Here is a 26,133-nt window from a genome sequence, read left to right on the forward strand (position 1 = left end):
TTTTTAATTAAGTGAATTCGTGAGCCAATTCGTTTAACCCGCCAATCCGTGGTGGACCGGGCTGGATTCGAATTTTTTTGGCTCACTAAAAAGTGAGTCAAATTGGGTTAGCTCACTAAATCATCAACCCGTGGTGAGTTGAGCCGGATCGGACCGGATTACCGTTTTGACAACTCTAGAGAAAAGATTAGTAAATATAGAAAAAAGAAAGGAGAGAAGATAAAGAGTTATATAAAAAACATCTAAAAATAATTGTTAATTTTCTAAACTTTAACAAATAATCATAATGTAAAGGGTAAAATGAGAATAATAATTATGAACATAAAAGAGGAAATTTTCTTTATATATAATTATAAATTTAGAGTCCATATATAACATTTTTGTCATAATGGTATGAGTGTTTAGAATTTATATTATTATTATTATTATTATTATTATTATTATTATTATTATAAACACTTGTATGTGTGCATGATCTTTTAAAAATTTAAAGATTATTTAAATTTTTTAAAAAATAATTAAAAGGGTAAAATTAAAAAATATGTAAATATTCATAGATATAGTTATAGAAATAAAATAAATTTTACTTATTAAAATAAAAAAATATTATAAGTAAAATGATAAAATAGTTTTTTTTTTCTTATTTATACTTATATACAAAGGGAATTTTTATTTATTTATACATCTATAATCTATAATAATATATAAAGAGGATTTCCTCTTTTGTGTGCACATTTCTAAATACCAATTTTATTCTTTAAAATATAATTGTTTAATAAATTTTTGAAAATGGCATGTTACTTTTACAAACTTTTTTATAAAATCGTTTATATCTGTTGTTCTTCTCTTTTTCTCTATTTATCAACCGTTATTCTCTCATCTTTTCTGATATATTTCACTTTACTTTTAATAAATATAATTTTATTTTATATATTAACTTAATAACATTACATTATCATCACTTACTAAATAATATCACGTATATTTAAAAAATGTGTATACACATCCGCAACAGCCTGTGTGTACCCTAGTGTATATAAAGGAGATTCACCTACTAACTAAATAAAAAACATTTACTTAAATTATAAAACTTGCTTATATTTATTTTCATAATTATAATTTCATTATTTTTTGTTGTAAAAAAGTAAAACATACATACTTTGCACATGTATTTTCACTAATAAATAATTATTTAAATTTAAAAATAATTATTAAAAGGATAAAATTAAAAACACAAAAAATTTACAAAAAAAAAATATCATCTTTATATATAAATATAAATTATTAATATTTTTATTTTCAAACGGCACTGTTATTCTTCTTTATGCGAAACTTTTCTTAGAAACGTAATTCTCAAATATTTTTTATTATTATACGTAAAAACTAATAAAAATAATAATTCTCACGTACTAAATTATTTACGCTATCTATAAAATAGTTTAAAATGTTTCCGTGTATACAGGATAATCAAATCATACCAAGTGCAAAATAATTTAATAATTTAAATTTATTATAAAATATTAAGAGTTTACTACAAAATTTTAGTCATCAAAAATATTATTAGTATATCATCACTACAACTTTTAAAATAACTAAATAGATGGTACCTAACTATTAGATTTATAAATTTTCAAACGATAGAAAATTTTATTTATAGTTTCTTATTAGAGAAGAAAAAAAAGTTATTGCGGGTTATAGGGTAAACTATTGACACATGATTAATCCGCAAACACCATGTTTCCCTGCTGTTGTAAGCAAAAATCATCGCAATTAACCCTATATTTTTCTTTCAAAATGTCTTTGTTGTCATAAGATATATGAATACAAAGATACTGTGTGCTGTGCTGTGCTTGTTTTCGCTATGATCTCAACTATGCAAGAGAGTTGGATGATCTTTCTTAGAGAAGATTTATGTTACCAAAATTTGAAAATTTGGTATTGATGAGTGATGAATTAATTTATATAAAAAATATAATTTTAACTTCAATTACAAAAGAAAGAATAAATTATATGAGTAAAATATAGAAAAAGAAAGAAGTAAAAGTTAGATGGAAGAGAAAAGAAAATAGGCTTAATTACTGATTTAGTCATCTAGTTTATTGGTTTAGTTCATTTTGGTCCTTTTATTATTTTTTTTTGTTCAATTAGTCCCTATATCTTTTAAGATGATATAATTTTGTCTTCTCCAATTTAAGATTGAATTGATAATTAAGTTTAATATTACAACTTATATATACATGTTAAAAAAATTAGAATTTATATATCAAATCACTTCACTTAAATGTAAAATATTTGAGTATTTAGATGGAATGTTAAAAATAAAATAATTTAAGTACTTAGTGAGTGATTTGATGTATAAATTATAAAAATATTATTTTAACATTTATATATAAATTATAACTAAGCTTAATTACTAATTTGATTTTAAATTGAAGAGTGTAAAATTTGATTATTTTAAGAAATAAGAGAACTAAATTGAATCAAAATTTTCAATAAATAAACTAAATTAAAAAAATTTAAAAAATTGAACTTTTTTAAACAATTAAAGGATCAAATGAGTTTTATTTTACATAATAGAATTTTTTATTTTATATAGTATTTAAATTTGTGATTTTTATCCGTGAGATTTGACTCATTCTTAAATTATTCTTAAAAATATCCTTTCTATTAAAAATAATTGTTAAGAAATATTTCAATTTTAAAATTATCTTTCAGTCTTATAAATGTGTTATTATTTTTAATTTAGATTAAGATCGATATTATAGATTTAGATTAATATTAAGATATTATAAATATTTTATATTAGATATTACATTCTGTTGTATATCTATATATATCTATATATATAGTTATATATAAAATATATCAATCAAATACGTACCTCGATAAAATATATCTTTTATATCTCTAGTGTAGCTCATACTTTTCATATACTTTTCATATTTCCAAAAGCTATAAAATTCCCAACCGAGTTTAGGTGTTTAGAGACCCTCGCCAGTATAAATTACTTCTAGTTGCAACAGCCTTTGCTCCAAACTTAACCAATCCCTTTTTGTGTATGTAACAAACAATACTTCAACAACCCTACTCTAAACCCAATTTTCTGACTACATGATGACTTCATCTTGCCAAAACAGCAATATTTTAGTTTTGTTGCTTGTTTTCACTTTGTGGACATGCCATGCAGTGTCTCGCAGGTTGCCCGAGGCCTTCTTATCGGAGAGACATGAAAAGTGGATGGCACAACATGGTAAGGTGTACAAGGATGCTGCTGAGAGGGAAAAACGGTTCCAAATATTCAACAACAATTTGCAGTTCATCGACTCCTTCAATGCTGCTGGGGACAAACCTTTCAATCTCAGCATTAACCGGTTTGCTGACCTCCATAATCATGAGTTTAAGGCTTTACTGATTAATGATCAGAAGAAGGAACGTAGCGTGTGGACAGCAAAAGAAACAGAAACATCGTTTATGTATGACAGTGTCACTGAGATTCCTGCTAGCGTGGACTGGAGGGAAAGAGGTGCTGTTACTCCAATCAAGGACCAAGGCACATGTCGTAAGATTCTGTTTTCCATTAGTTCCATTTATATTCCATTAAATAATGTTTGATATACATGAACTCGGTTTTTTTTTTTGTGCAAACAGGAAGTTGTTGGGCCTTTTCAGCTGTGGCTACAATCGAGGGTCTCCATCATATAACGAAAGGTGAATTGGTGTCGCTGTCAGAACAAGAACTGGTAGATTGTGTGAGAGGTGGCAGCGACGGATGCAACGGTGGTTATGTGGAAGATGCCTTTGAATTTCTTGCAAAGAAAGGAGGAATAGCAAGTGAAACAAACTACCCCTACAAAGGGGTGAACAAGAATTGTAAGGTTAAGAAGGAAAGTGATGGTGTAGCTAAGATCAAAGGTTACGAGGCAGTTCCAGCAAACAGTGAAAAAGCACTGCTGAAAGCGGTGGCACATCAACCAGTGTCAGTTTCTATTGAAGCTGGAGGATCTGCTTTCCAGTTTTATTCAGGTGGGATATTTACAGGAGAGTGTGGAACTGAAATTGATCATTCAGTTACAGTGGTTGGTTATGGAAAAGGTGGTGATGGTACTAAGTATTGGCTGGTGAAGAATTCATGGGGAACTGAATGGGGTGAGAAAGGGTACATAAGGATGAAGAGAGATATACATGCCAAGGAAGGTTTGTGTGGAATTGCTACCGGTCCCTCTTATCCAGTTGTACAATGCGGACACCTGAAACAGAAACAGATAGATAATCATAATTCGTTCTGCAGAGGACGGGCTAACAAGTCGGCCAAACTAGTCCGTTACTTTTTACTTTTAATTTTTTTAATTTATTTTCAAATTTTTAAATTTTTTAATTTGAAAACTGCTTATATGTATATATAAATTAATATTAAAACATATTTAATTGTATAAAATATTTTTTAAATTTTTTAATTAATTTGTTAATGTTTTAATTAGATAAATTAAAATACTTATTACATTTACATGTTAAATTACTCTACTATAATTAATAATTGAACTTTAATTTGTAAGTGTTAATGATTTAAATTACGGTATTATTATAAATTTACACATTTAAAAAATATAATATAATAAAACTATTCTTAAATTATTTTTTATTTTCATTTTTATTTAAAAATGGATCAACAGGTCAGACTGAGTTTGTCAAATTGATGTGTTGGACGGGATAAATTAGAACATATTAACAAATTAAAATATTCTTCAACACAACTCATTCTCCTTTAATACAAGTAGACGGACTAGTCTTTTGGACCCAATCCCGTTTTATCATCCCTAACTTTTTTCACCAATAATTAAACCTATAATCTTTGCATTAAAAATTTTTATTTTATTTTATTTTGAACATTTTTTAGAAAATGAAGAATTTTTTTAAAAAAAATGTTAAATGTATATAAGATGAAATAATAATTATATGTATAGTTGGATTTTGTAAAATAATATATCTAAATGTATTTTTATTTAGGTAAAGTACATGACTTGATGAGTTAAAAAAATGAAACCAATTTATAATAAAATGAATGTGTATTTTAATTAAAAATTATTTTTATTGACATAAATTAAGTTAAAATAATAATAAAAATAATTATTTAATTGTAATTTTTTTAAGTGTCAATACCTAATTTTGTCACGGTAAATAAGTTTGTTAAAAACAAATCTCCAAAAATATGATGTACTTTTCTGATTTTTAACTTTAATTTAAATAACTAATAACTTAAACAAATAATTATCTATTTCGAATTTAAAAATTTGATTTTTGGATTGTATATCTTTGTATTTTAAATTTTTTATAAAATTTTATTAAGAAATTTTATATTTTGCTACATTTTAAATTTTTATCTTTTTTTTAAATAAAACTTTTTTTAAAAAAAAATCTTTATTTTTTTAATATTTACTTAAATAAGTTTTTGTAAATAAACCTAAATGTTTTTTATTCATGTTACCAATGTTTAACTTTAGATTAATTTTTTTTAAATATTTCCAAGAATCATCTTATTATTATTTTATTTTATTTTTCTAACTTATTACACACAAAAAAGTTTATTACATAAATTATTTTAATCAAATAAATATTTGTTTATCAAAATTAATTTTACAAAAAGCAACCATAATTACAATATTTTATTGTGATTTTCTATTACCATAATTATAATATATTTAAATTTATATTATTTATTATAATCCGTCTTCAAATATTTTATTCCCAATTAATTTATGAATATTAAATTAAATATATTTTTCAAATTTATATTCAAATGAGTTTATAAAAAAATATTAAATTTGAATAAAATAATTTATTATAAATAAATATACAAATCTATATGTGTTGTACTTGGTCCCACAAGCTACACAACCTAGTTGAGTACATGTTGTCCTCTAGGACATGATTGTTGTTCAAAATAATTAATTGTTTTAATCTGATTATCAAGTACTTAGGTCACTTAAACCAAAGTTTAACCAAGTAAGATCCATGAATCATAGTATAAAAAACACATTTTACGTTCTATTAGTTTTAGGTTTCTATGCAAGGTGACTTTTTTGGAGGCCATGAAAGTTTTTAGGGTGACTTTCTAGGAAGGATGTGTAGGAAGCAATAGCGTGGTCATGTGAGAAGGGTCATGTTTTCCTTGGTACTGAGATTCTCATTCAACATATGAGCTATATAATATAAGCATTGTCATCTTTTGGTTTTTCATGTCTTAAGCGTTTAGTTTAAGGGTTTAGTTTATGATATGTAATTGGATTAGTTTATGATATAGTAACTTATCATATAGTGCATATTTCCTCTAATTGACCACAATACTAGATGAAGAACGTGATATTTCAAGCCCTAAAAAATAACGAAATTGTCCTAGATTTTTAATGTTGAATTCATTGTCCAAATGTGTCTTGACATATTCAATTTCTATAGGATCATTGTCTGCAAGAACTATGTCATCAACATAGATTAATAAAGTAGTGAAAGATGTCCATGTATTCTTTATGAAGAGAGAATGATCAGCCGATAATTGGGTGAATTTAAGAGCTAATAAGGCTATGGTGAGCTTGGCATACCACTGTCTACTAGCTTTTTTCAGCCCATACAAGGACTTTTACAATTTACAGACCTTATTTGGATGGGAAGGTGCCATGCTAGGGGGTAAATTCATGTAGACTTCTTCATGTAGGTCACCATGCAAAAAAGCATTATTAACATCTAACTGTTCAAGGAACTAGTTTTTGGCAGCAACTATGGCAAGGATGACCCTTACTGTTATGAGTTTTGCAACAGGAGAAAAAGTATCAAAATAATCCACCCCTCAAGTTGTGTATATCCGACCAATCGAGCCTTGTGCCTTTCCATACTACCATCAACATGAAATTTGATCTTATAAACCCACTTACAATCAACAGGCCTTTTATTAAGGGGAAGATCAACTATTTCCCAAGTGTGGTTTTGCTCCAGAGCTGCAATCTCAGAATTCATAGCTTGCACCCAGCAGTCCAATTTAGAAGCTTGAGTATATGTTTTTAGCTCAATTAAAGAAGATACAAAAGTACAAAAAATTTTGGGAGAGCATTTTTTATAAGATAAAAAAGAAAGATAAAGATAAGGAAGGGAAGAAGAATTGTTACCAGATGACATATCAATATTGTAAGCAACAGACAAGTAGCAGTGATAATCTCTCAAGTAGTGTGGTCTTTGTTTTTGTCACATGGAGTGTCAAGGTGTTTGTGGAGCAGGGAGGTGTGATGTTGGATCAGTTGTATGATTTGAGTCATCTACTTCTTCTTCTGGATTAGGAAAAATGATGGATTCATTTGTATCAAAGAAGACAGTATTATCACAAATTGGTTTTGGCATACTTTAACTAATCATATCAGATTCAACTTCTGATTTAAAAGGAAAAGAAGTTTCATAAAAAACCGCATTTCTTGAGAAAAATATTTGTCTACATTGAATATCAAACAACAAGTATCCTTTAGTCCCATCTTTATATCCAATAAAAACAGATTTTCTAGCCCTTGGAGATAATTTGGTTCCACCATGTTCCAAAGTGGTTGAGTAAGCCAAACAACCAAAAACTTTTAAGTGATTTAAGTCAGGTTGTTGTTTATAAAGAACAATATAAGGACATTTATTTTGCAGTAAAGGTGTAGGCAATCTATTAATGAGATGAACTGAATGAATGACAGCATAAGACCAAAGAGTTTTGGTAAATTAGCTTGAAACATCAAAGCCCTTGCAACATTCATGATATGTTGATGCTTTCGCTCAACAATACCATTTTGTTGTGGCGTTTCAACACATGTTGTTTGATGAGAAATTCCTTTGGCAAGATAAAAGTCAGTCATCCAAAATTCTGGTTCATTATCACTTCGGATTGCCTTAAGCTTTGCATCAAATTGGGTTTCAATGTAATTAACAAAATTCTTTAACTGATCTATGGTTTCACTTTTATGTTTCATTAATTTAATCCATGTAAACCGTGAAAAATCATCAATGATGGTTAAAAAATATTTATAACCCGTAATGGAGGTGGTAGAACATGGTCCCCAAATATCAACATGTAAAAGTTCAAAGATTTGCATTGATTTAGTTGTACTAGAAACAAAAGGGAGCTTCCTTTGTCTAGCAAATTGGCATACATCACAAGGATATGAATTTTGGAAGGTTACTAAAGGAAGCTGTGTAGACAACAACTTTAATTTTGAATCTAAAACAGGATCAAGTCGTAGATGCCAAAGCCTATGACTAACAATAGTATTGCAGGCACAAAGGGAATTTGTTGAGTTGGTAAGAAGAGGATTAACTACTTGAGACATTAGCACATACAGTCCTTGGAGCTGCTTAGCTGTACCAATCATCTTTTGCTTGAGGGTCTGTTTGATAAAACAAAAAGCATAGTTAAAAATAAGATAACAGTTGGAGTCAGAAATAAGTTTTGTAGCAGATATTAAATTGACCTTGAAGTCAGGAATGTACATGACATTTTTTAAGGTTAAAGAAGGTAAAAGGTGCACAGTACCAAAAATATTTGCATGAGTTTTGGATCCATCATGTAAGGTAATGAGAATAGGGGAAATTTCAGAAAAAATGAGAAAGTTTGCAAGGTTAAAAGTTATGTGATCAGAGGCTCTTGTATCAATGAGTCATTGGTCACATTGTATACCTGCGGAAGAATGAGAATGAGTGTGCAAAGCTGTGGTGTGGATAAGATTGGAAAGATAGGAAGAACCGCAACTATCTAAGTTGGACTGTTGAAGCAAGCTAAGAAGACCTTGATATTGCTCCTGTGTAAAACCAGAACTTGAGGCACTCATTCCTGACTGGGTTTGAAGGCCCTTTTCCGTGGCACAATTGTCATTGGAAGTTACAACATTAGCATTGCTTTGTCTCAGCTTGTAACCAGGAGGAAACCCATGTTTAAAATAGCATGTGTCACTACAACAAAATTGCAAATTTGCGGGGGAAAATATTTCTCGCTCTTTAGCGAGGGATTAGCGAAAAAAATATTTTGTAACTAATTTGTGAGGGAAATTAGCGAGAGAAATTATTTCTCACTATTTTCTCGCTATTTTGCGAGGGATCAGTGAAAAAAAATTTTGTAGCTAATTTGCGAGAAAAATTAACGAGAAAATTTTTTCTCACTATTTTCTCCTATTTAGCGAGAAATTAGTAACAAAAAGATTTCATAGCTAATTGGCGAGGGAAATTAGCGAGAGAAATTATTTCTCACTAATTTCTCGCTATTTAATGAGAGATTAACGATCAAAATATTTCGTAGCAAATTTGCGAGAAAAATTGGCTAGGGAAATTATTTCTCACTATTTAGCGATGGATCAGCGAAAAAATATTTTGTAGCTAATTTATGAGGAAAATTATTTCTCATTAATTTCTCGCTATTTGGCAACGGATTAGCAAAATTATTTATACATTTGCATGTTTTTAATTATTAGTGACGTTAAAATTTTTTTATATGTAAAAATTTCAAAATAAATATTGATTAAATTAATTTACATGACTAAAATTTTTATATTTGACATTACAATTTTTCATATCTTAATTCATTTGTAAAATTTAAAATAAATTATACATAACTATTTTATTTATAAAATATAAAATATTTAATTTAATTTAAGCATAGATTTAAAAATATTATAATATTTAACTATTTTATTGAATATTTATACTTATTTTATATTAATTTTGAATTTATTAAGAATAGAAATAAAGAGTATTAAGTATAATATTAATATGTAATAATTAGTAATTTTAAAAGTATACCAGATGAACTCCTTCTCCCATTTCCTTTCACGAGACACCACAGCTAAACTTCTGCTCCCCTTTCACGATCGTCGTTTCTTTTTAGATTCCACTCTCCGAAACCCTCAATTTCTTTGTGTCTTTGATGGCCCTCTCAAGATTCGTATCAATGTCCTCTAGAACCCTTTTTTTCAGGTTTCTAGTCTTCTCTCTCCCTCTCTCTTTGTTTATTTTTGAACGTTTAGGTTGACTTCGTAAGACTCATAGTGCCTTGTACCCGCACCTGTGCTGCGTTGTTGCATCTACCATTATTTTATCGAAGCTTAGATCGTTGCGGAAGCTAGAATTTAATTTGGTATGGTTGAATGAAAAAGTTAGGTTTCTTTTCTATTTCATTTGGATTTCTTTTATAACTTTCGTCTAGTTCTTCTATTCAAATTATTTTGCTTTATGGATTGTATTGTTCACGGGTTTCGATTCGGTTCATTTTTCTTTCTCCAGTTCAGGTGAAGGAGTTTCTTTCGAATTTTGCAGACGCCAATGGCGAACAAGGATGTGAGGAACTTCGCAGGCAGGACTGCGTACGACGTGGCGTCGAAGAACAAGCATGCGAGGTTGAGTGCGCTGACGAGGAGGGGAAAGGTGAGGAGCATCCAACGGCTGATTGAGGACGAGCGATGGTATATAGAAGGGACCAACAAGGTTTGGAAAGCCCAGGTATAAAGTTGGATTATTGTTAAGTTGTGTTTGAGCATCGGAGAGCATCAATGTTATAGGTGCTGCATTGACTTGGTAGTGAGAGGGATTATTATGCAAGGTTTTTTAATGCAGTCGCATGAGACTTACAAGAGGCCTTTCTCCTTGTTTCAATACCATAAGTGAATTCTCATCTGACCTGCACAATAAGCACTATCAGTGCATGTAAGTTTTTTTTTTTCACTTCTAACAAATAGAGATTTTGACTATAGGAAAAAAGAGACATCAAAATGAAAGAGGTATCGAGCAAAGTACAGAATGTCTGATTTGCCTAGAGTCGGTGGTAAGAAGGACTATCTTATTTTTGCAATTTATTTATCCTTGAATTGTATGCATAATCCTTTTAAGTTGATGATTTGTATCATTATGCAGGATTATTCCAAAGTGAGGTGTGAATACACTTGCTTTGAGTATATTTATACCTTTGTATATTTACATGTGGAGTAGAATGAATGGGTCTGATATATCAAAGTTATTCCATCTACATCCATTGATATGATTCGATGGTTATTTTCCATCTGCTGCTAGTTGAGTCTGATTGGATAGTCTCCGGTACCTATAATCTAATTCCCAAGTTATTTTCTAGGGCAAATGTTTTGTTTTTGTATTGTAGTCTGGGTCATGTTTTTGGGCTTCTCTTAATGGCAGGGTTGTCTCGTAAGCATTTTGTTTGCCCTATTTGGAGTGAACTCTAAGAAAACCCTATGCAAGCAATACTGATTATTAGATATTCAACAGAAAAATCATTAGTTATCAGTAGTTAATTGGTTTTGATCTCACCGTTTAAAAATCATAAAAGGTTTATGTTGGGGTCTTGTGTGTGGAGAATATTAGTCATGAAAATGCAGGATTGTGTAGTAAAAATAGTTATAAACATAATTGGTAAGAAAAGAGTTAGAGTAGCACGTACAGGTAAGTCTCGAGGTTGGAGATTGGTATCCGAAATTGGAGATATTAAAAAACTGAACATAAGATATATTTAATTAAAATCTAAACAATGAGGTTGGAGATTGGTATCCGGAATTGGGGATATTAAAAAATTGAACATAAGATATATTTAATTAAAATCTAAACAAAAGTAGTTTTAGTTCAACTATTTTTTTATTTGATTGAGTCATTTTTTAGATGAGTTTTAAATGTAGGTTTTATATGAGATGATAGTGAAGCATTGTTGAATCACTACAAAAATTATTTGCTTGAATTCTTCTTGTATAGGAAGATTTGTCTGTCCTGCACCTCGTGCTCTTGTTCTTGGAATGATCCAATTGATTAAGTATAGGTAAGTTTTAAGTGTTTTGAATATATAGTTTAAGCGCTTCACTAATTCTTTGATGTAAAGATAACTAACACTTTATTAAGTTTGCAATGCTATTTAGTACAATTGTTCAGGGTGGTATTTCTTATTTAAAAATTGTTAAAGCTTTCTAACACTTTATCACATTGTTCAATCTATGAAATGGTAACTACAATATTATTTGCTCTTTTAACTTTAACCATAATGTTCAAAATAAATTGAACGAAACATACACATAATTATACATTTCTGATGTTACTATAATGTTTATTTGCAGGTGCCAAGTACATAAACAATATTAAAGATACTATCATTAACATCAATCAACAAACATGGGGAGAAATACTCAAAATGATGATGTTTATTTTTGTTTTAATAATTGCTAGGGATTAGCTAGGAAAAAAATTGCTAGGGATCAGCTAGAGATTAGCTAGGGAAAAAATTGCTAGGGATCAGCTAGGGATTAGCTAGGGATATCAGCGAGGGAATCATTCTCTCACTATTTAGCTACATATAATTTAGCTACGGATAAATCCCTAGTTAATCCCTCGCTAAATCATTGTGAGGGATTAGCGAGGGATTAGCTAGAGATTATACCGTTGCAAATACATTGTTTTCTTGTAGTGTGTCAAATGTATGATTGGTCCTGCCACAATGAGTACATAGTTTGTTGGAGAAGACTCTACCTCTTCCAGTATTGTTACGACCTCTGCCTCTATTTCCACGACCTTTGCCATTTTCGGTGTATTGGTTTGGGTTCACAAGAAGACCCCTTCCAGAACCAATGTGTTGATCAGTTTTGACAACAAAAATTTTTGTATCAGATGGAGGTTCAATCATTCTTGTATTAGACATATGCCTTTCTTGTTGAGCAACCATAGAGAAAGTCTTGTTTATTGGAGGAAGAGGGTCCAGGAGCATGATCTGGGACCTAACATGTGAAAATTGTTTGTTTAACCCTTTGAGGAAACGAATGACATAGTCTTGATCTCTGTATTTCTTATACGCTTGGGTTGCTTCGCATGTGCAGGGTATTGAACACTTCCAAATGAGAATCGATCTATAATTGTCAAACTCATCCCATAGACTTTTCAGTTGAGTGAAATATTGACTAACATTGAGGGTGCCTTGCTGCAATCGAAAAATTTCTTCTTGAAGGTCAAAAACCCTAAATATATCAGCTTGAGAAAAGTGATCATGAAGATCCTGCCAAACCTCCAAGTACTAGCTCAATTGGTTGAGAGTACTTAATTATGTGATAGGACTTGTGTTCAAGTTCTATGTATGCCAATTATGTGCTATTTAATTTATAATTATTTTAATAATGTGCTAGATCATGATGAGTGATAACATAATTATAGAATTATATGAATTATCATGAAACATGAATTTGTCGAATGGTTATGCATTAATTTGACATTGGTATGATTATGGGTTCGAATCTTGGTAGACCCACATTAAACTTTCTTTTTGGTAGAATTATGTTGTCATGAATATGAAAAGCCATAAAACCCTAGCATCCAAGGGAGGGCTAAAAAACCATGATAAGACAAACATTGAATGACCATTAAGCTAAGTTAAATGCCAATTTTCGTTTTAGAACATTAAAATATCGTTAAGGCACCATTAAAAGACAAATTTTGGGTGAGAAGAAGGGTTTTTATGCTTGTCATTGTGTCATAGTTAGAGGAATCCAAGTTAGGGGAGCTTTACGCGTTAATTTTATTTTAAGTTTGATTGGCATGCTAAATAGAGTAACCTTACGCGTTAGTTTCATGTTTAAATCTGATTGGCATGCTAAATAGAGTAATTTTACGCGTTAATTTTATTTTAAGTCTTATTGACATGCTAAATAGAGTAACTCTACGTGTTAATTTGATTTGAAGTTTGAAATGCTAAATAGAGTAACTTCATGCGTTAATTTTACAATTAAGTCTGATTGGCATGCTAAATTTAGTATGATTATGCTTAAGATTTTATTCCATTAAGTTAGTATTTTTGGAAATTTCCAGAAACTATCTTGTCGGTGATGATTTGTCGACAGACGACTCTTTCCTTTTTATGCTAACAACGAGTGCAGTGGTGGACAACAACGAGCATGGCTAGTTTGACGTTGAGCATGGCTGCGAGTGGTGTGCAAACTGTTGCAGATGAGGGCAGGCGCGAACTGTTCCAACGAGCTCGGGTGGTGCAGCCCTGGTGGTTTTCTGGTAGTGTGATAAATTAAAGGAGAAGGTGGCGCGAAGAGGAAGCCATGGAGTTTCGTTTTGGGCTGCTACAGACGGTGGAGATGATGGCACGACGGAAAGGGGGCTGTTCCGGTGTGTTGCAGGTGCGAAGGAGTAAGTCGACGGTGGTGTGGTGACGACCGGCGTAGGGGCGGCGACTGCGGCATGGAGATGGTGGGAGAGAAGGAAAATTAAGGTTAGGGTTTTGGTTGTGTGAAAGAGAGAGGGTGATGAGGTGTCATTCTATGATTGGGTATTTTAGTGAGTGGAGGATTGAGGACGTGACAAACTTTAATTGGTTATTTTAGTAAGTGGAGGAATGCCACATGGCATAATCTGGTTGAGTGGAGGTTAAGTGATATTAGGGGTGCAAATTAGTAAAAAGAAGGGGTGTAGAATAGAGTCAGAAGACCCAATTCCAGGAGGGGTGTGGAAAATAAAAACTGGAGGTGCATTTAGCTCAAGAAATATTCCTTTTCAGAATTAAATGGCTAATTCTAGAAGAAGGGTGTGAAAAGGAAAATTGGAGGTGCAAATAGCTTCAGAAATATCCCTTTTCAGAAATTATGACCCAATTGCAGAATGGGGTGTAAAATATGAAAACTGGAGGTGCATTTAGCTCCAGAAATATTCCCTTTCAGAAATAGATAGTCCAATTGCAGAAGGGTGTGTGAAAATGAAAACTGGGAGTGCATTTAGCACTTGAACTATTCCTTTCCAAAATTCTGATTTTGGGACCTATTTGATGACTTGAAATATTCCTAATTCACACTCTTAAGGACCTAAATTAAATGACAGTTGCATTATTAAACTCAAGAATATCCAATAATATAGTATGCAACTAAATATAATTCTTAAGAGTAAAAATGATATTAAATCCCCAAAATTTAACCACTTAATGAGAGCAAATGTTCGACCCATCATACCCGCCAGACGGTCTGGAAATGGGCAGCGTTTGGTGGTATGTGTCCCCCGCCAGGCGATTTTACTGCAGCAGTATTGGTGTTCTTACTCTTGACGTGCGTGATCTACAAAGCTTTAGTGATGCCTTGAAGGTCGGCTTGCTGGTGTTCCATGAGTTGTGGCTCAGAACGTATCCCTTGAGTTGAGCTCATGATAGGGGTTAAGCACGTGGCATTCCTCGAGTGTGACTCAGAATGGTATCCCTCGAGTTGAGCTCGGGATGGAGGATGAACACGAGGAACCCTTGAGTTGAGCTCGGGTTAGCGAGTGTTGCCGGTGTGAGTGTGCTAATTGTGGCCAGTACGGATGGGTCCAGATGGATCTCCCTCCTCAGTGATTAGCTGACGAGTTTGGTAGTCTTGGGACGTTACGAACTATGTTCGTATTTGGGAACTCCACCTAGCTTTACGGTGTGTGATCCGTAGCATAGTTTCTTGTGCGTGCTCTATCGGTTGTGGTCTATTGGTATGGCAGCAAGACATCTTGAGGTAGTCACTAGAAGACGTAGAACACGGTTAACATGGTTGTGGCCAAGTGGTATGAAATCAAAGGATGGAATTCCTTTGGTGTGATTGTTGTGATATATGTGTGTGTGTGTGCTATAATATGGTTATTTTGTTAGCTCACCCTATATGCTTTTGTGTGGCGATGATCATATACACGGTATACGTGAGCAAATGATGTTACAAGTGAGACTGGTGAGGCGTAGAGCCGGAGAGGGGCTAATCTTGGGAGATTTTTATCAGAGCTTTTATGTAGTTTTATGATTTCAAATAAATTTTTATTATGGATATTACTGGACTTTTGGATAATAACAATCTTACTTATACTTATGGATTTTGGTTTATTATTGAAAGTAATAAAAGTTCTAAATTTCCCGTGTTTTTGGAAAATGAAGTTTTATTAATTGACATTAAATTATTATTTCTTTATTTTATTAATTAAATTCGTAATATCCGGCTAGGATGTTACAAGAACCATATTGCTGCATCTCTCCCATGCTCCGTAGGAGGTATTTGTTGGTGACGGAGGTTGAAGGCTGCCATCTACAAGCTTCAACTTGTTTCTGGAGAGAAGAGCGAGCTTCATAGCTCTTGCCCAAGCATGGTAGTTTCATCAATTTAGAGGTGGTGAGACTAAAGCTTGTGAGGGTGATTCATTGGCATGAAGATAAAGAGGGTTTGAAGGGTTGGTGAGGTAATCACTGTCAGGAGACCTCTGGTAAGCCATCATGATTTAAGAAAAAAAAGGAAAGACAAAGACTTTAGAATATTTTGGCCACCAAAACTCCCATACCATCATAGAATTCATAGGTATCACAGATTTCACAAAGAAAACATTTCTCATTCATTAATGTTCTATCCTTTACATATATATCAAGATGAAGGAATCATCCGTACATAACAAACCTTATCTGTACGTAACGAACCTTACACATAGACATAGGATAAGATAAAATTGTAACAAATTGTAACAATAAAAAATATTTATTTGGTAATAGATTTAGTTTATGATATGTAATATTTTGTAAGGATTAGTTTATGATATTGGATATACGAATATTGCAGATGTTTATGATGTTGGATATACGAATATACAGATGGAATATGTCAATTTGACATTTCAATTTCAAAGGCTAGATGCCATTGCAAAACCTGAGCAACCAACACTATTCTGGAATCCTCAGAAAGACTATTACATGTATTTTGCTAATTTAATTTTTCTATAATCAATAAAATATTTGGTACTTACTTTTACTTCTATGTTTTTAGGCATTGAGTATAACTCATAGAATTGGACAAGAAGAAGTTGTTAACATGTACAAATGAAATTCTTTAGAAGGTTGATGAAAGGAAGCTGGAATAACTATATGGTTTTGTGATGTATTGGTAGTTAGTTCTTATTACGAAGGAGTTATTGAGTTGGTGACGTTGTCATTGAAGATGCACTCAACAATACTATAGAAGCATAGAAAAGCGCAAAACTTATGTAATATGAATGAATTAAAAAATCAACTATTATTTGTACTATGATATGATCATAAGTATATTACTATTCATTATTTATATTTATTAATAGTAATTATTAATATTATTCGTATATTAACTATTATCATTTATTATTACAAATTATATTGTTAGTATTTTTTATTAAAAAATAACGTGTCTACTTTTGAAGATTTATTTGAGGAAGAGGAAGAGAGATTTGTTTGATAAGTATGGGAGAGAGGTGACAGATTGGTGGTTCAACTCTTCACTAAATGTATTTGAATAAATGAATTAAGAAAATATATAAAATGTTTACATTTAAAAATACTTTAAGCATGTAAAGGAATATGTTAGTTTTATGAAAATAGAAAAAAATTAGAAAAAATATATAAATCTGCAGATGAATTGTTTTACTCAAATATTTAAATATTTAGTTCAATCTTTATCAAGAAAAATAATTTTCATCCCATAATTATAATTTAATTATATATTTTAAAAATCACACCTTTTATATATATACCCTAAAACATATATTTATTTTTACCGAAGAAATGAAATAAAACATGTTTTTTTATCAATTGTTTGATGTAAACAAAATTTGTTTACAACGTAAATTGATTTCTTTTTTTAGTTTTACCAACTTGCACTTACAATATATTACAATATATGGGTGCAACACTAATACTAAATGCAATTTTGTTTAATTAAAAATCATTATATATGATTAAATTTTGTCTGTTCATGCAAATGTTATTTTTGAAAAATAAATATGTTTACTATATTTATTAATAATCAAGTCAAGTAATTTATTATATATGGTGAAATAGTACAATGAATACGGTGAATAGATTTTTTTTTTCTTCAGGCAAATGTGAATTTGTAAAACCTTCTTTTTTTTGCCCTAAAATTTGAAGGGCCTAGTCTATCTGTTGGACCTAAGGGCTGGCCCATAGGGTGTCCAAGACCCTAAACTGTCATAATCATCTCACTCCACTCATTTTTCAAAAAAGCAACTTCTTCTCTTTCTCTTAGAGTTGCAGCCACCTTCTGCTAGGGTTTGGACTTTGGCAGTTTTCAAGTTAGCTCAACCATTTTTTCTGCCCACCTCTTGAATATGCCCCTAGAGCTGTTGTATTCCGTTGTTTGGTGTCGAAGTCTTATGTTAGCTCACTTCAGGTAAGGGAAGCTAGAACTCCTCTTTGTTTGAAATACAATGTATTTATTTTCGTTCTGGAATGAGTATGTTGGATTGATGTGACGCTACTTTTTTTTCTTCATTGCACATTTTTCGTAAAATGAATGTTCCTACTTCGTTAACCGTTGAATTGAGCTGAAATTTTAACAGCTGATCCTTAACACATAATTCTTGACTTTGATCGGTCGGATCTTGAATCGGAGCTCTGTAGTGATAGCAGATTTTATCACAAGGTCACTGTGGTTTGGTTGTTGACAACACAACATACGTTTCGTAAAATGAAGGTTCCTATTTCGTTAACCGTTGGATTGAGCTGATATTTTAAAATCGGATCCTTAACACATAGTTCCTGACTTAAACCGGTCCAATCTTGAATCAGAGCTCTGTAGTGAGAGAAGTTTGTATCGCAAGATCACTATAGTTTGGTTGTTAACAACATTGACCTTTGTTGCTTGTTTGGTGCATAACTTTCTTTATGGTTATTCAATTAAGTTGTTCTTGTTTCATTTGGTTCTTGATTCAATCATATTTAATTTGAATATAAATACAAAATTTTTGGAGTTTTACACAAGCTGTAGTTTTATTTCTAAAATCCCAAATTGTTTGCATAATGTGTTGTTAAGTTGGATTGGATAAAAAAATTTATAAGAATTAGTTATTTTCCAAGAGAGAAATATGTTGTATGATTTTAACATTTGTCTTCAAATGCTTGTGTGAGAATATAGGAGATTCCATGGGGGAGATCCTATTTGATTTAATTAGTAGTATCTTCATTGGTCGGGACATAATTCGATGAATCTCTATGTGAGATCTCATGGTGGTGCCTCAGTGGTCAGGACGTAATTCCACAATGGTTGCGTGGTGGTGCCTCATTGGTCAGGACATAATTCCATGACCCCTGTTAGTGGGAGCTCATGGTGATTCCTCATACTTAGGACATAATTTCACGAAGTTCGTGGTGGTGCCTCATTATATAATTTAGTAAGGATTCAAGGTAAGGATTGCATCATGACACTCTAAAGAGTTAGTTAATCTCACGTAGAGTGTACTAACTCAAGTGGTGAGAGTAGTAGGAGGCCTATGACACTTTAAGGCTAACCTTGTGAGTGGTAGGATGAGACCCTTTGACAATTAGCTCGATAGAGCAGTAAAGGCTACCACATGTGCAAGTATCCGGTGAATCTGACTAATTATATGTATCCAGATAAGTTGCGTCTTGAGTCTTAATGTATTGTTTGCGAGTCATCATATGATTGGTTGATGTATGTATCTTTAACTATGAAAATGTATGAATTGTATGATAAAAAGTTTTTCTACGCTAGCTTACCCTTTCTGCTTATTTGTATGTTCTGTGTATGCTTTTCTCTTTTTGCGATGATCATCAATTTATTGATGTGAGCAGATGCGAGAACTCCTCGTGGTCAACAGGGTAATAGAGATCTCGCTACCTAGTTCATCTTGGATTAGATCCTGCTTGTATGAGTTTTCTTTAGGACTGTAACCCATGTATTTGTCTGTCTCTTAGGCAATTATTTTAATTATTTTATTACTTAAATGGGACGTTACAATTTTGTCTAATATATGAATTATTATAATTTTACCTACTTGAAATATTGATGAATATCAAATTGATTATAGGATACTAAACACCGATAATTAAATAATTATGTTTTGAGAAATTTTATTGAACTTAAAATATATCGTGAAAGTTAAAAATCTAATCCTAGAGTGATAATTATGTAGTGGTAAAATTGTTATTTGTAAGGTGATTTTAGTCTAACTTTGGTTGTTGTTATAAAAGAATCAAGATGTGATATAGTCAAGTGATCAATACATTACTTTGAATCTTAAAAAAAATTGCAAAGCTTTAAATCTTAAATTGCAAAATGCATAAAACAATTGAAATCGAAACACACATAGTCAATCAGATGAAGATCACAAAATTCAAGCAAAATTCAAGCCGAATAGTTGATATTGAACTTTTTGAATGACAATAAATATTTAGGTTAAATTGAAAGTATAACTACAGTACTTTTAAAAACTACCCAATTAGACAAATGATATCTAATTGATAGTTGTAATAAAATAAAGTTGCAAGTAAATGATTTGAGCAACTGCTATTATAATTACAAGTAAAAATATCGAAAATAAAATATTGTATAATAAAAATTGATTTGATTTAGGATTGTCATTTAAACTTCATAGAAAATAATTTCCCACATATTTATATTTTTTTAGTGACAATAAATAAGAGCGAAAAATAAATCACTTTCTAAAGTTGAATTTATATTTATTCATAGTCCATTATACACATCTATATATAAATGTTTCTATAGTGGAAACAAAATTTTACAAATTATTTCATATTATTATAAGTTGTTCTAATTGATCCACCAAAACAAAATTCATTAAGTAGAAAGATTTTAAATTCTAAATGTCAATAACAACTTCAAAAAGATATCCATATCATCTATTAAGAGACAATTTAAATTTCTTTTTTATTTTCTACTGAAAAAAATTGAAAAAAAAATTTGAATCATTACAATTATTTGTTTATATTCTAAAAACATAATCATTATTACAAATAATCACTAACAAGGCCTTTAACGTCACCTCTTTAACATCTGTTCAAAAGAACACCAACATAAAAAATGATCGGTGGCGTTTTTGTAAATAAATGGACAATTTTAACGTATACTCTTGCACACCACGACATTACATAACATCGACACTGCATCACTCTCAAATGTGCGAAATTTAATGTCTCCATCATCCATCTCCAACGTTACTTAATATCTAGCTAGCACACCACCGGCGTTACTTAACGTGGATATTTGCTCAGACATTAATTTTGACGTCACCTTATACGACATCGAAATCAGACGTTAAAAGGTTTTTTTGTGTTAATAAACACGGTTTAGAACACAAATATATTTTAATTATTCAAGTGGTTTTAAACTTAACATATTTATTTATATTAAATCATAATACTTAAAAACAATTTATATTATTATAAATAAAGTTAACATAATTTTTTATTATTCACTATTTTAATAATTATTATTATTTTAAATAAACATCACATAATTTTTTTTATTTTATATATAATAAAATATATTCTCATAAAATATATTTTGATTCGTTGCATGGATAAATGCTAGTAAAATTTTAAAACAATCAAAACAAAATATATCCGTGGCATCGATTTTTTCTATAAGCAGGTGTGGAACACGATGCCACATGATTGCACATGGTGACACGTGCCATTCTCATGTAAAACCAACTTGGATTCGTTTTCTCACTCTCTTAGATTCATATTTGGTTCGTCCAAATTCTGTGGATGTCATTGGTCGTCACACAGCCACGTCAGCAACACAGCTTCTGATATTCTCAACCCAAATTTCTTCCTCCTTAAAAATTAGAACTAAAAATCTCCAATTATCAACCAAAAGAAAATATCAACAATTTATTAATTTAATTTATCTTTTTATGTCATTTGATTTCTAGTTTCAACTCTTCAATTCAAATTTCATCTGGAGAAGTTTCTCTTCTTGGTCTTTTGAATGGCCAAGTTACTCTCTCCAGTGTACACAGAACCTCTCAAACTGCATAACCCATCACAGAAATTTTGTTCCAGAAGCTCATGGAGGTTGCTGCCAAAAACTGCAACCCACATGAACTCTGTGACACACAATGGCAAACGAAGAGGGTGTGGCAGGGTAAGAGTTGCTGCTGAGGAAAAATCGTTTTCAACAAGTGACACTGTTGCAGATGATTACTATGCAGTTCTGGGTCTGGTAATGTATCACACTTTCTTCTTTCCTCTGTTTCATTCTGCCAAAAATATTCTTACACAGTGAAATGAATAAAAAATACTCTTTTTATGATTTGGTATTAGTGGATAGAGTAAAAAATTTATTGATAATACATCAAAATTAGACTCAACAGTTTTGTTGTTTGTTCCATTTCACCAGCTTCCAGATGCCACTCCTGCACAGATCAAGAAGGCCTATTACAATTGCATGAAAGCTTGCCACCCAGATTTGAGTGGCAATGATCCTGAGACAACCAACTTCTGCACGTTCATCAATGAAGTGTATGGGGTGGGTTTTTGATTTGAATATTAGAAAGTTTAAATCTTGTGAAAATTGTTATTCAAGTTTTTTGTTTATGTATATAGTAAGCTGATAATCTCAGTGCAGGTGCTTAGTGATCCCATTCAGCGCATGATTTATGATGAAATTCATGGGTATTCTTTGACTTCCATTAACCCTTTTCGGGACGAGTCTAGTCCGAAGGATCATGTTTTTGTTGATGAATTCAGCTGCATAGGTACTGTCTCACTTTCTAGAAACTATAATGTTATCTTATATGTTCATATTGTTATGCATATGAAACTGTTCTTAATCTACCAGGAGTTGGTAAAGCCAAAGAGACAATACTGATATCTAAAATTTACAATGCTTCATGTCTTGATAGGCCTAGATGTTGCTTCATTGTGTTTGTTTGATCCTCGACTAGAACAATTCCAAGGCATGTTGTGTAATTGTACTTGAAATCCTTGACAGGATGCAAAAATTGTGCCAATGTAGCCTGTGATGTGTTTGGAATAGAGGAAGAGTTTGGAAGAGCCAGAGTGTACAGCCAATGCGGGAAACCTGACTTAGTTCAACAGGCTATTGATAGTTGGTATAATCCATAAGCATTATTTGCTCATATCACTCACTTTTTGTGTCCCTAGTTTCCATTAACATCATTAATTTTGAACACTTTAGATGTTATTTAAACCATCTTCTTCTCTTTAATGTTGTTTCAATGCATTTGATATTTTAGTTAAATATGTTTTTAATCCTTGAAGGTTATTGTAAAATTAGAATTCGTCCCTTAAACTTTGATAAATTTTGATCTTCAAATATGAAAAATGAATGGATATAGTCTTTTTAATACAATTAGGTTAAATGTTTTTGACAAGTTAGACGTGTTTCATGCTAGTATTTGAGTTGTTTATATTATTTGACACATTCCCACACCATAATGTTATTTGGGAAACATATTTTACATGCCTAAAAAATTTTAAAAATTGGGTTAAAAGAACTATATCAATTCATTTTTAAAGTTTGGAGACTAAAATGTATAATAGTTCAGACCGGAACGGATTCCAGATTTGTGTCAAAGTTTAAGGACTAAAAACATATTTAACCTTTTAAATCTCTACTGTTGTCATGGGGTACTTGAGTTTTCAGATCATTGGTATGAAAAAAGCACTGCTTTTGAACTTACTAGGCTAAAGGAGATTTCAGATAATAATTTAACAATAACTTTTTTGTGTTTTAGCCCTGTTGACTGCATTCATTGGACATCAGCCGCACAACTATCATTGCTTGAAGACGAAATGCGCCGTGTAGAAAGAGTCAATGTAAGGGAAAATTTACAAAGTTTGCTTCTTCTGGATCCTTTTGTCCTTGTAGTCTCTGTTCTTAATATTCTGTGGTCACTTCTTATTTTTCTTCTGTCAGATGGCTACTGATATAACAGAAACAGTTTAACCAAGCAGCATATGGTTTTAAGTTTTCAAACCTTAATATTTCTTGATTGTTTCTGATCAATTTTCGTAAGCCTCAATTTACCTAATGTAATTTTTTTTTTTAAAAATGCATGCAGTTTGTCCCTCATAGTAATGTAATGATAATGCTCTTTCTGTAAACTGAAAGTTCAATCTTTTAGATAACCAATGGGGTAAAACAAAATTGTTCATGTTGTGGTTAAGCTTTTTGTATACCATTAATACATCTACTGAGCAGAGAAATATGAACAGGTTGCCCTGATGCTTTCAGGAATGGGATCAGCATCAAATGATGTTTTCAGAATGGTGAGAATAACTCTACTGGGTTATTTAAATGTTCAGAGATTTTTTTCTTTCCAAATTTTTAGCTACATTATGGCGGAGACTTTCTGACTTCTGAAACAATGGTTAAAAGGTCTTGAAAGCATGGCAGACGAAAGCATTTTTTTCACAATATTTCATGGTAGCAGTATTATTGTTGAAAATCTTTTAATCACTATGCTTAAGATTGTAGTTTTCTAGCATATATGTAATGTACTATTTGTGTACTTTTTCCTCTAACACAATTTAACCATACTAGGCAAGTTCGCGATGGGAAAAGAGGCAGGCAAAAGTCCTGGTAAGAACTCACTCTCAATCACCTTCTTTTCATAGTTTAGTGGGGAATCACTTATTTGCATGCTGTTATTTGCAAATTATCATTGTTTTGTCTAACTATCTTCTGAAAAATGTAGGTTCTTGTGGTATTAAGAATTAAAGATCACTGAAAAATTTGTTGACATTAGTTTGGTCTCTTAAGAAATTTTACTGACATTCATCTATTTCTTGAAAGATAGAAAGTGCCATTTGACAAAAGTATTTCACACCATCTGCAATATCTCTCTCTTGGGTAGAAAAAGTTGTGATTCTTTGTTAGTTTCACATCATAAAGCATTATGAGTGCTTTTGCAGGAACAAGCAAAATTGAGAATGATGAAGGAGAAAGGTTCTGAGAAAGCAGATATGTTCTGGAACAATCTTTGGGGTAAACAAAAAGACTTAAGTTCAGGTACTGGACGTGAAATTTCAAAAAGGTTTCTGCAAATATTATTGGAGATTATATACAGTTCTTATCTGCCAATGCATTCAGAACTTTATTTCAGCAAATCCTTATTAGTGGATGAAAATTTGCAGCTTCTAATCTTACTAGCTTGTAGCTATTACCAACATCACACTGTCAATCAATCAGAAAACTTTCTAGATGAAACATTAAAGCAGTTAATAAAAAATGAAACATTTTTAACACTGGAAATCTATGATTTGATGACAGGTGAAGAAACATATACATTATTAGTGGATTCAAATTAAATTAAATTTCTGAGTACTATTATGTGAAGGTTATATAGTGTTCATGACAGTTACAGTGTTGAAAATGTTAACCATTATGCAGAGGAGGAAATGAAAGAAAGAGCAAAGAGGGCTGCAGCTGCTGCTAGAAGATGGAGGGAATACTCAAGAAGGGGTGTTGATAAGCCTCCCACATTCAAACTTCCAGAGGCAGCTTCCACCATGGATTAGTGACTACTATCTTCCTTATACCATCCATTCCCATGTAATTAATTCATCCATAGCATCTCAATGAATCTCATAAGCTTAATTCCCATTTAACGATTCCTCATTGTATATGCTGCAACACTAATTAAAGTAAAATTAATACTAGTGGGTGATTTATAGAAAATACAAGGATAAAATAAAAGAAAGTTAAGTTCAAAGCAGTGGTACAATTCCTTTATCTATGGTGTTTCCTTTGAATTGCTGCTTCCTTCAGCGTAACTAAATCAAACTAACAAGCAGTGCAGTGAGATGTATTGCTGAAATGAGTAACAAAACATGAGAAATGCGGAACACTGCCCTTCAATCCTAAGGATATGACAAGTTCAACCGAAGAAGGAAAATTATTTGTTTGACAAATTTTTTTTGATAAATTTAATAAAGTTTATATAAATAAAATTAAATAGATTAATTTTTTATTTTTAATAAAATTAAAGTAATAAATTAGTATTGTTTTGCCTAAAAAAGTAGTTTGTTAAATTTTGTTAAAATTTTGTTTGTCAAAATATAATCACCCATCGAAGAATAAGATGATCTTACTCTTGTGGGTCTAACTCGATTTTTCTAGATATAGACTTTACTCGATATGTCCCATGTAAACTGGATTCAACTTGATGTGGATTTTATTAATTTTGGTTTGATCTAGACACAATTTGACCTAAATCAAATTTACTTACCTATTTGGATTAAATTCAACTTTATTTACCTTAACTTGAGATCGGTTTACACAGAACGATCCATCTGATCCATCTGACTCTAATTTATGGAAA

At 31.2% G+C, this 26,133-nt stretch overlaps 3 protein-coding genes across 17 annotated transcripts; all 3 read left to right on the forward strand.

Annotated features, from left to right (window-relative positions):
* Positions 1–3,114: 3,114 nt before the first annotated feature.
* Positions 3,115–4,680, forward strand: LOC114170292 (senescence-specific cysteine protease SAG39-like). The gene is made up of 3 exons (XM_028055774.1): positions 3,115–3,559; positions 3,649–4,303; positions 4,671–4,680. The coding sequence occupies exons 1-3, from the start codon at positions 3,115–3,117 to the stop codon at positions 4,678–4,680; spliced, it is 1,110 nt and encodes a 369-aa protein (XP_027911575.1).
* A 5,137-nt stretch (positions 4,681–9,817) lies between these two features.
* LOC114168634 lies at positions 9,818–17,035 on the forward strand. 15 transcript variants are annotated; one of them, XR_003600730.1, is made up of 6 exons: positions 9,988–10,141; positions 10,288–10,503; positions 10,755–10,825; positions 15,992–16,248; positions 16,596–16,728; positions 16,800–17,035. XR_003600730.1 is itself a non-coding variant. In XM_028053523.1 (5 exons), the coding sequence occupies exons 1-4, from the start codon at positions 9,932–9,934 to the stop codon at positions 10,806–10,808; spliced, it is 375 nt and encodes a 124-aa protein (XP_027909324.1). In that variant the 5' UTR covers positions 9,818–9,931; the 3' UTR covers positions 10,809–10,825; positions 15,992–16,589. The 15 variants fall into 15 exon arrangements, 1 of the variants encoding a protein (XP_027909324.1); XM_028053523.1 differs by lacking the exons at positions 16,596–16,728; positions 16,800–17,035 and adding an exon at positions 9,818–9,981 and having other exon boundaries at positions 10,054–10,141; positions 10,321–10,503; positions 15,992–16,589; XR_003600729.1 differs by having other exon boundaries at positions 16,596–17,035.
* Positions 17,036–21,668: 4,633 nt separating this feature from the next.
* On the forward strand, positions 21,669–25,420 carry LOC114168931 (chaperone protein dnaJ C76, chloroplastic-like). The gene is made up of 9 exons (XM_028053910.1): positions 21,669–22,007; positions 22,185–22,313; positions 22,413–22,542; positions 22,779–22,899; positions 23,545–23,626; positions 24,026–24,079; positions 24,354–24,392; positions 24,725–24,821; positions 25,203–25,420. The coding sequence occupies exons 1-9, from the start codon at positions 21,774–21,776 to the stop codon at positions 25,328–25,330; spliced, it is 1,014 nt and encodes a 337-aa protein (XP_027909711.1). The 5' UTR covers positions 21,669–21,773; the 3' UTR covers positions 25,331–25,420.
* Positions 25,421–26,133: the final 713 nt, after the last annotated feature.

Source organism: Vigna unguiculata, chromosome 11, assembly GCF_004118075.2.
Source record: "Vigna unguiculata cultivar IT97K-499-35 chromosome 11, ASM411807v1, whole genome shotgun sequence".
In the NCBI taxonomy this organism is placed as follows: Eukaryota; Viridiplantae; Streptophyta; class Magnoliopsida; order Fabales; family Fabaceae; genus Vigna; species Vigna unguiculata.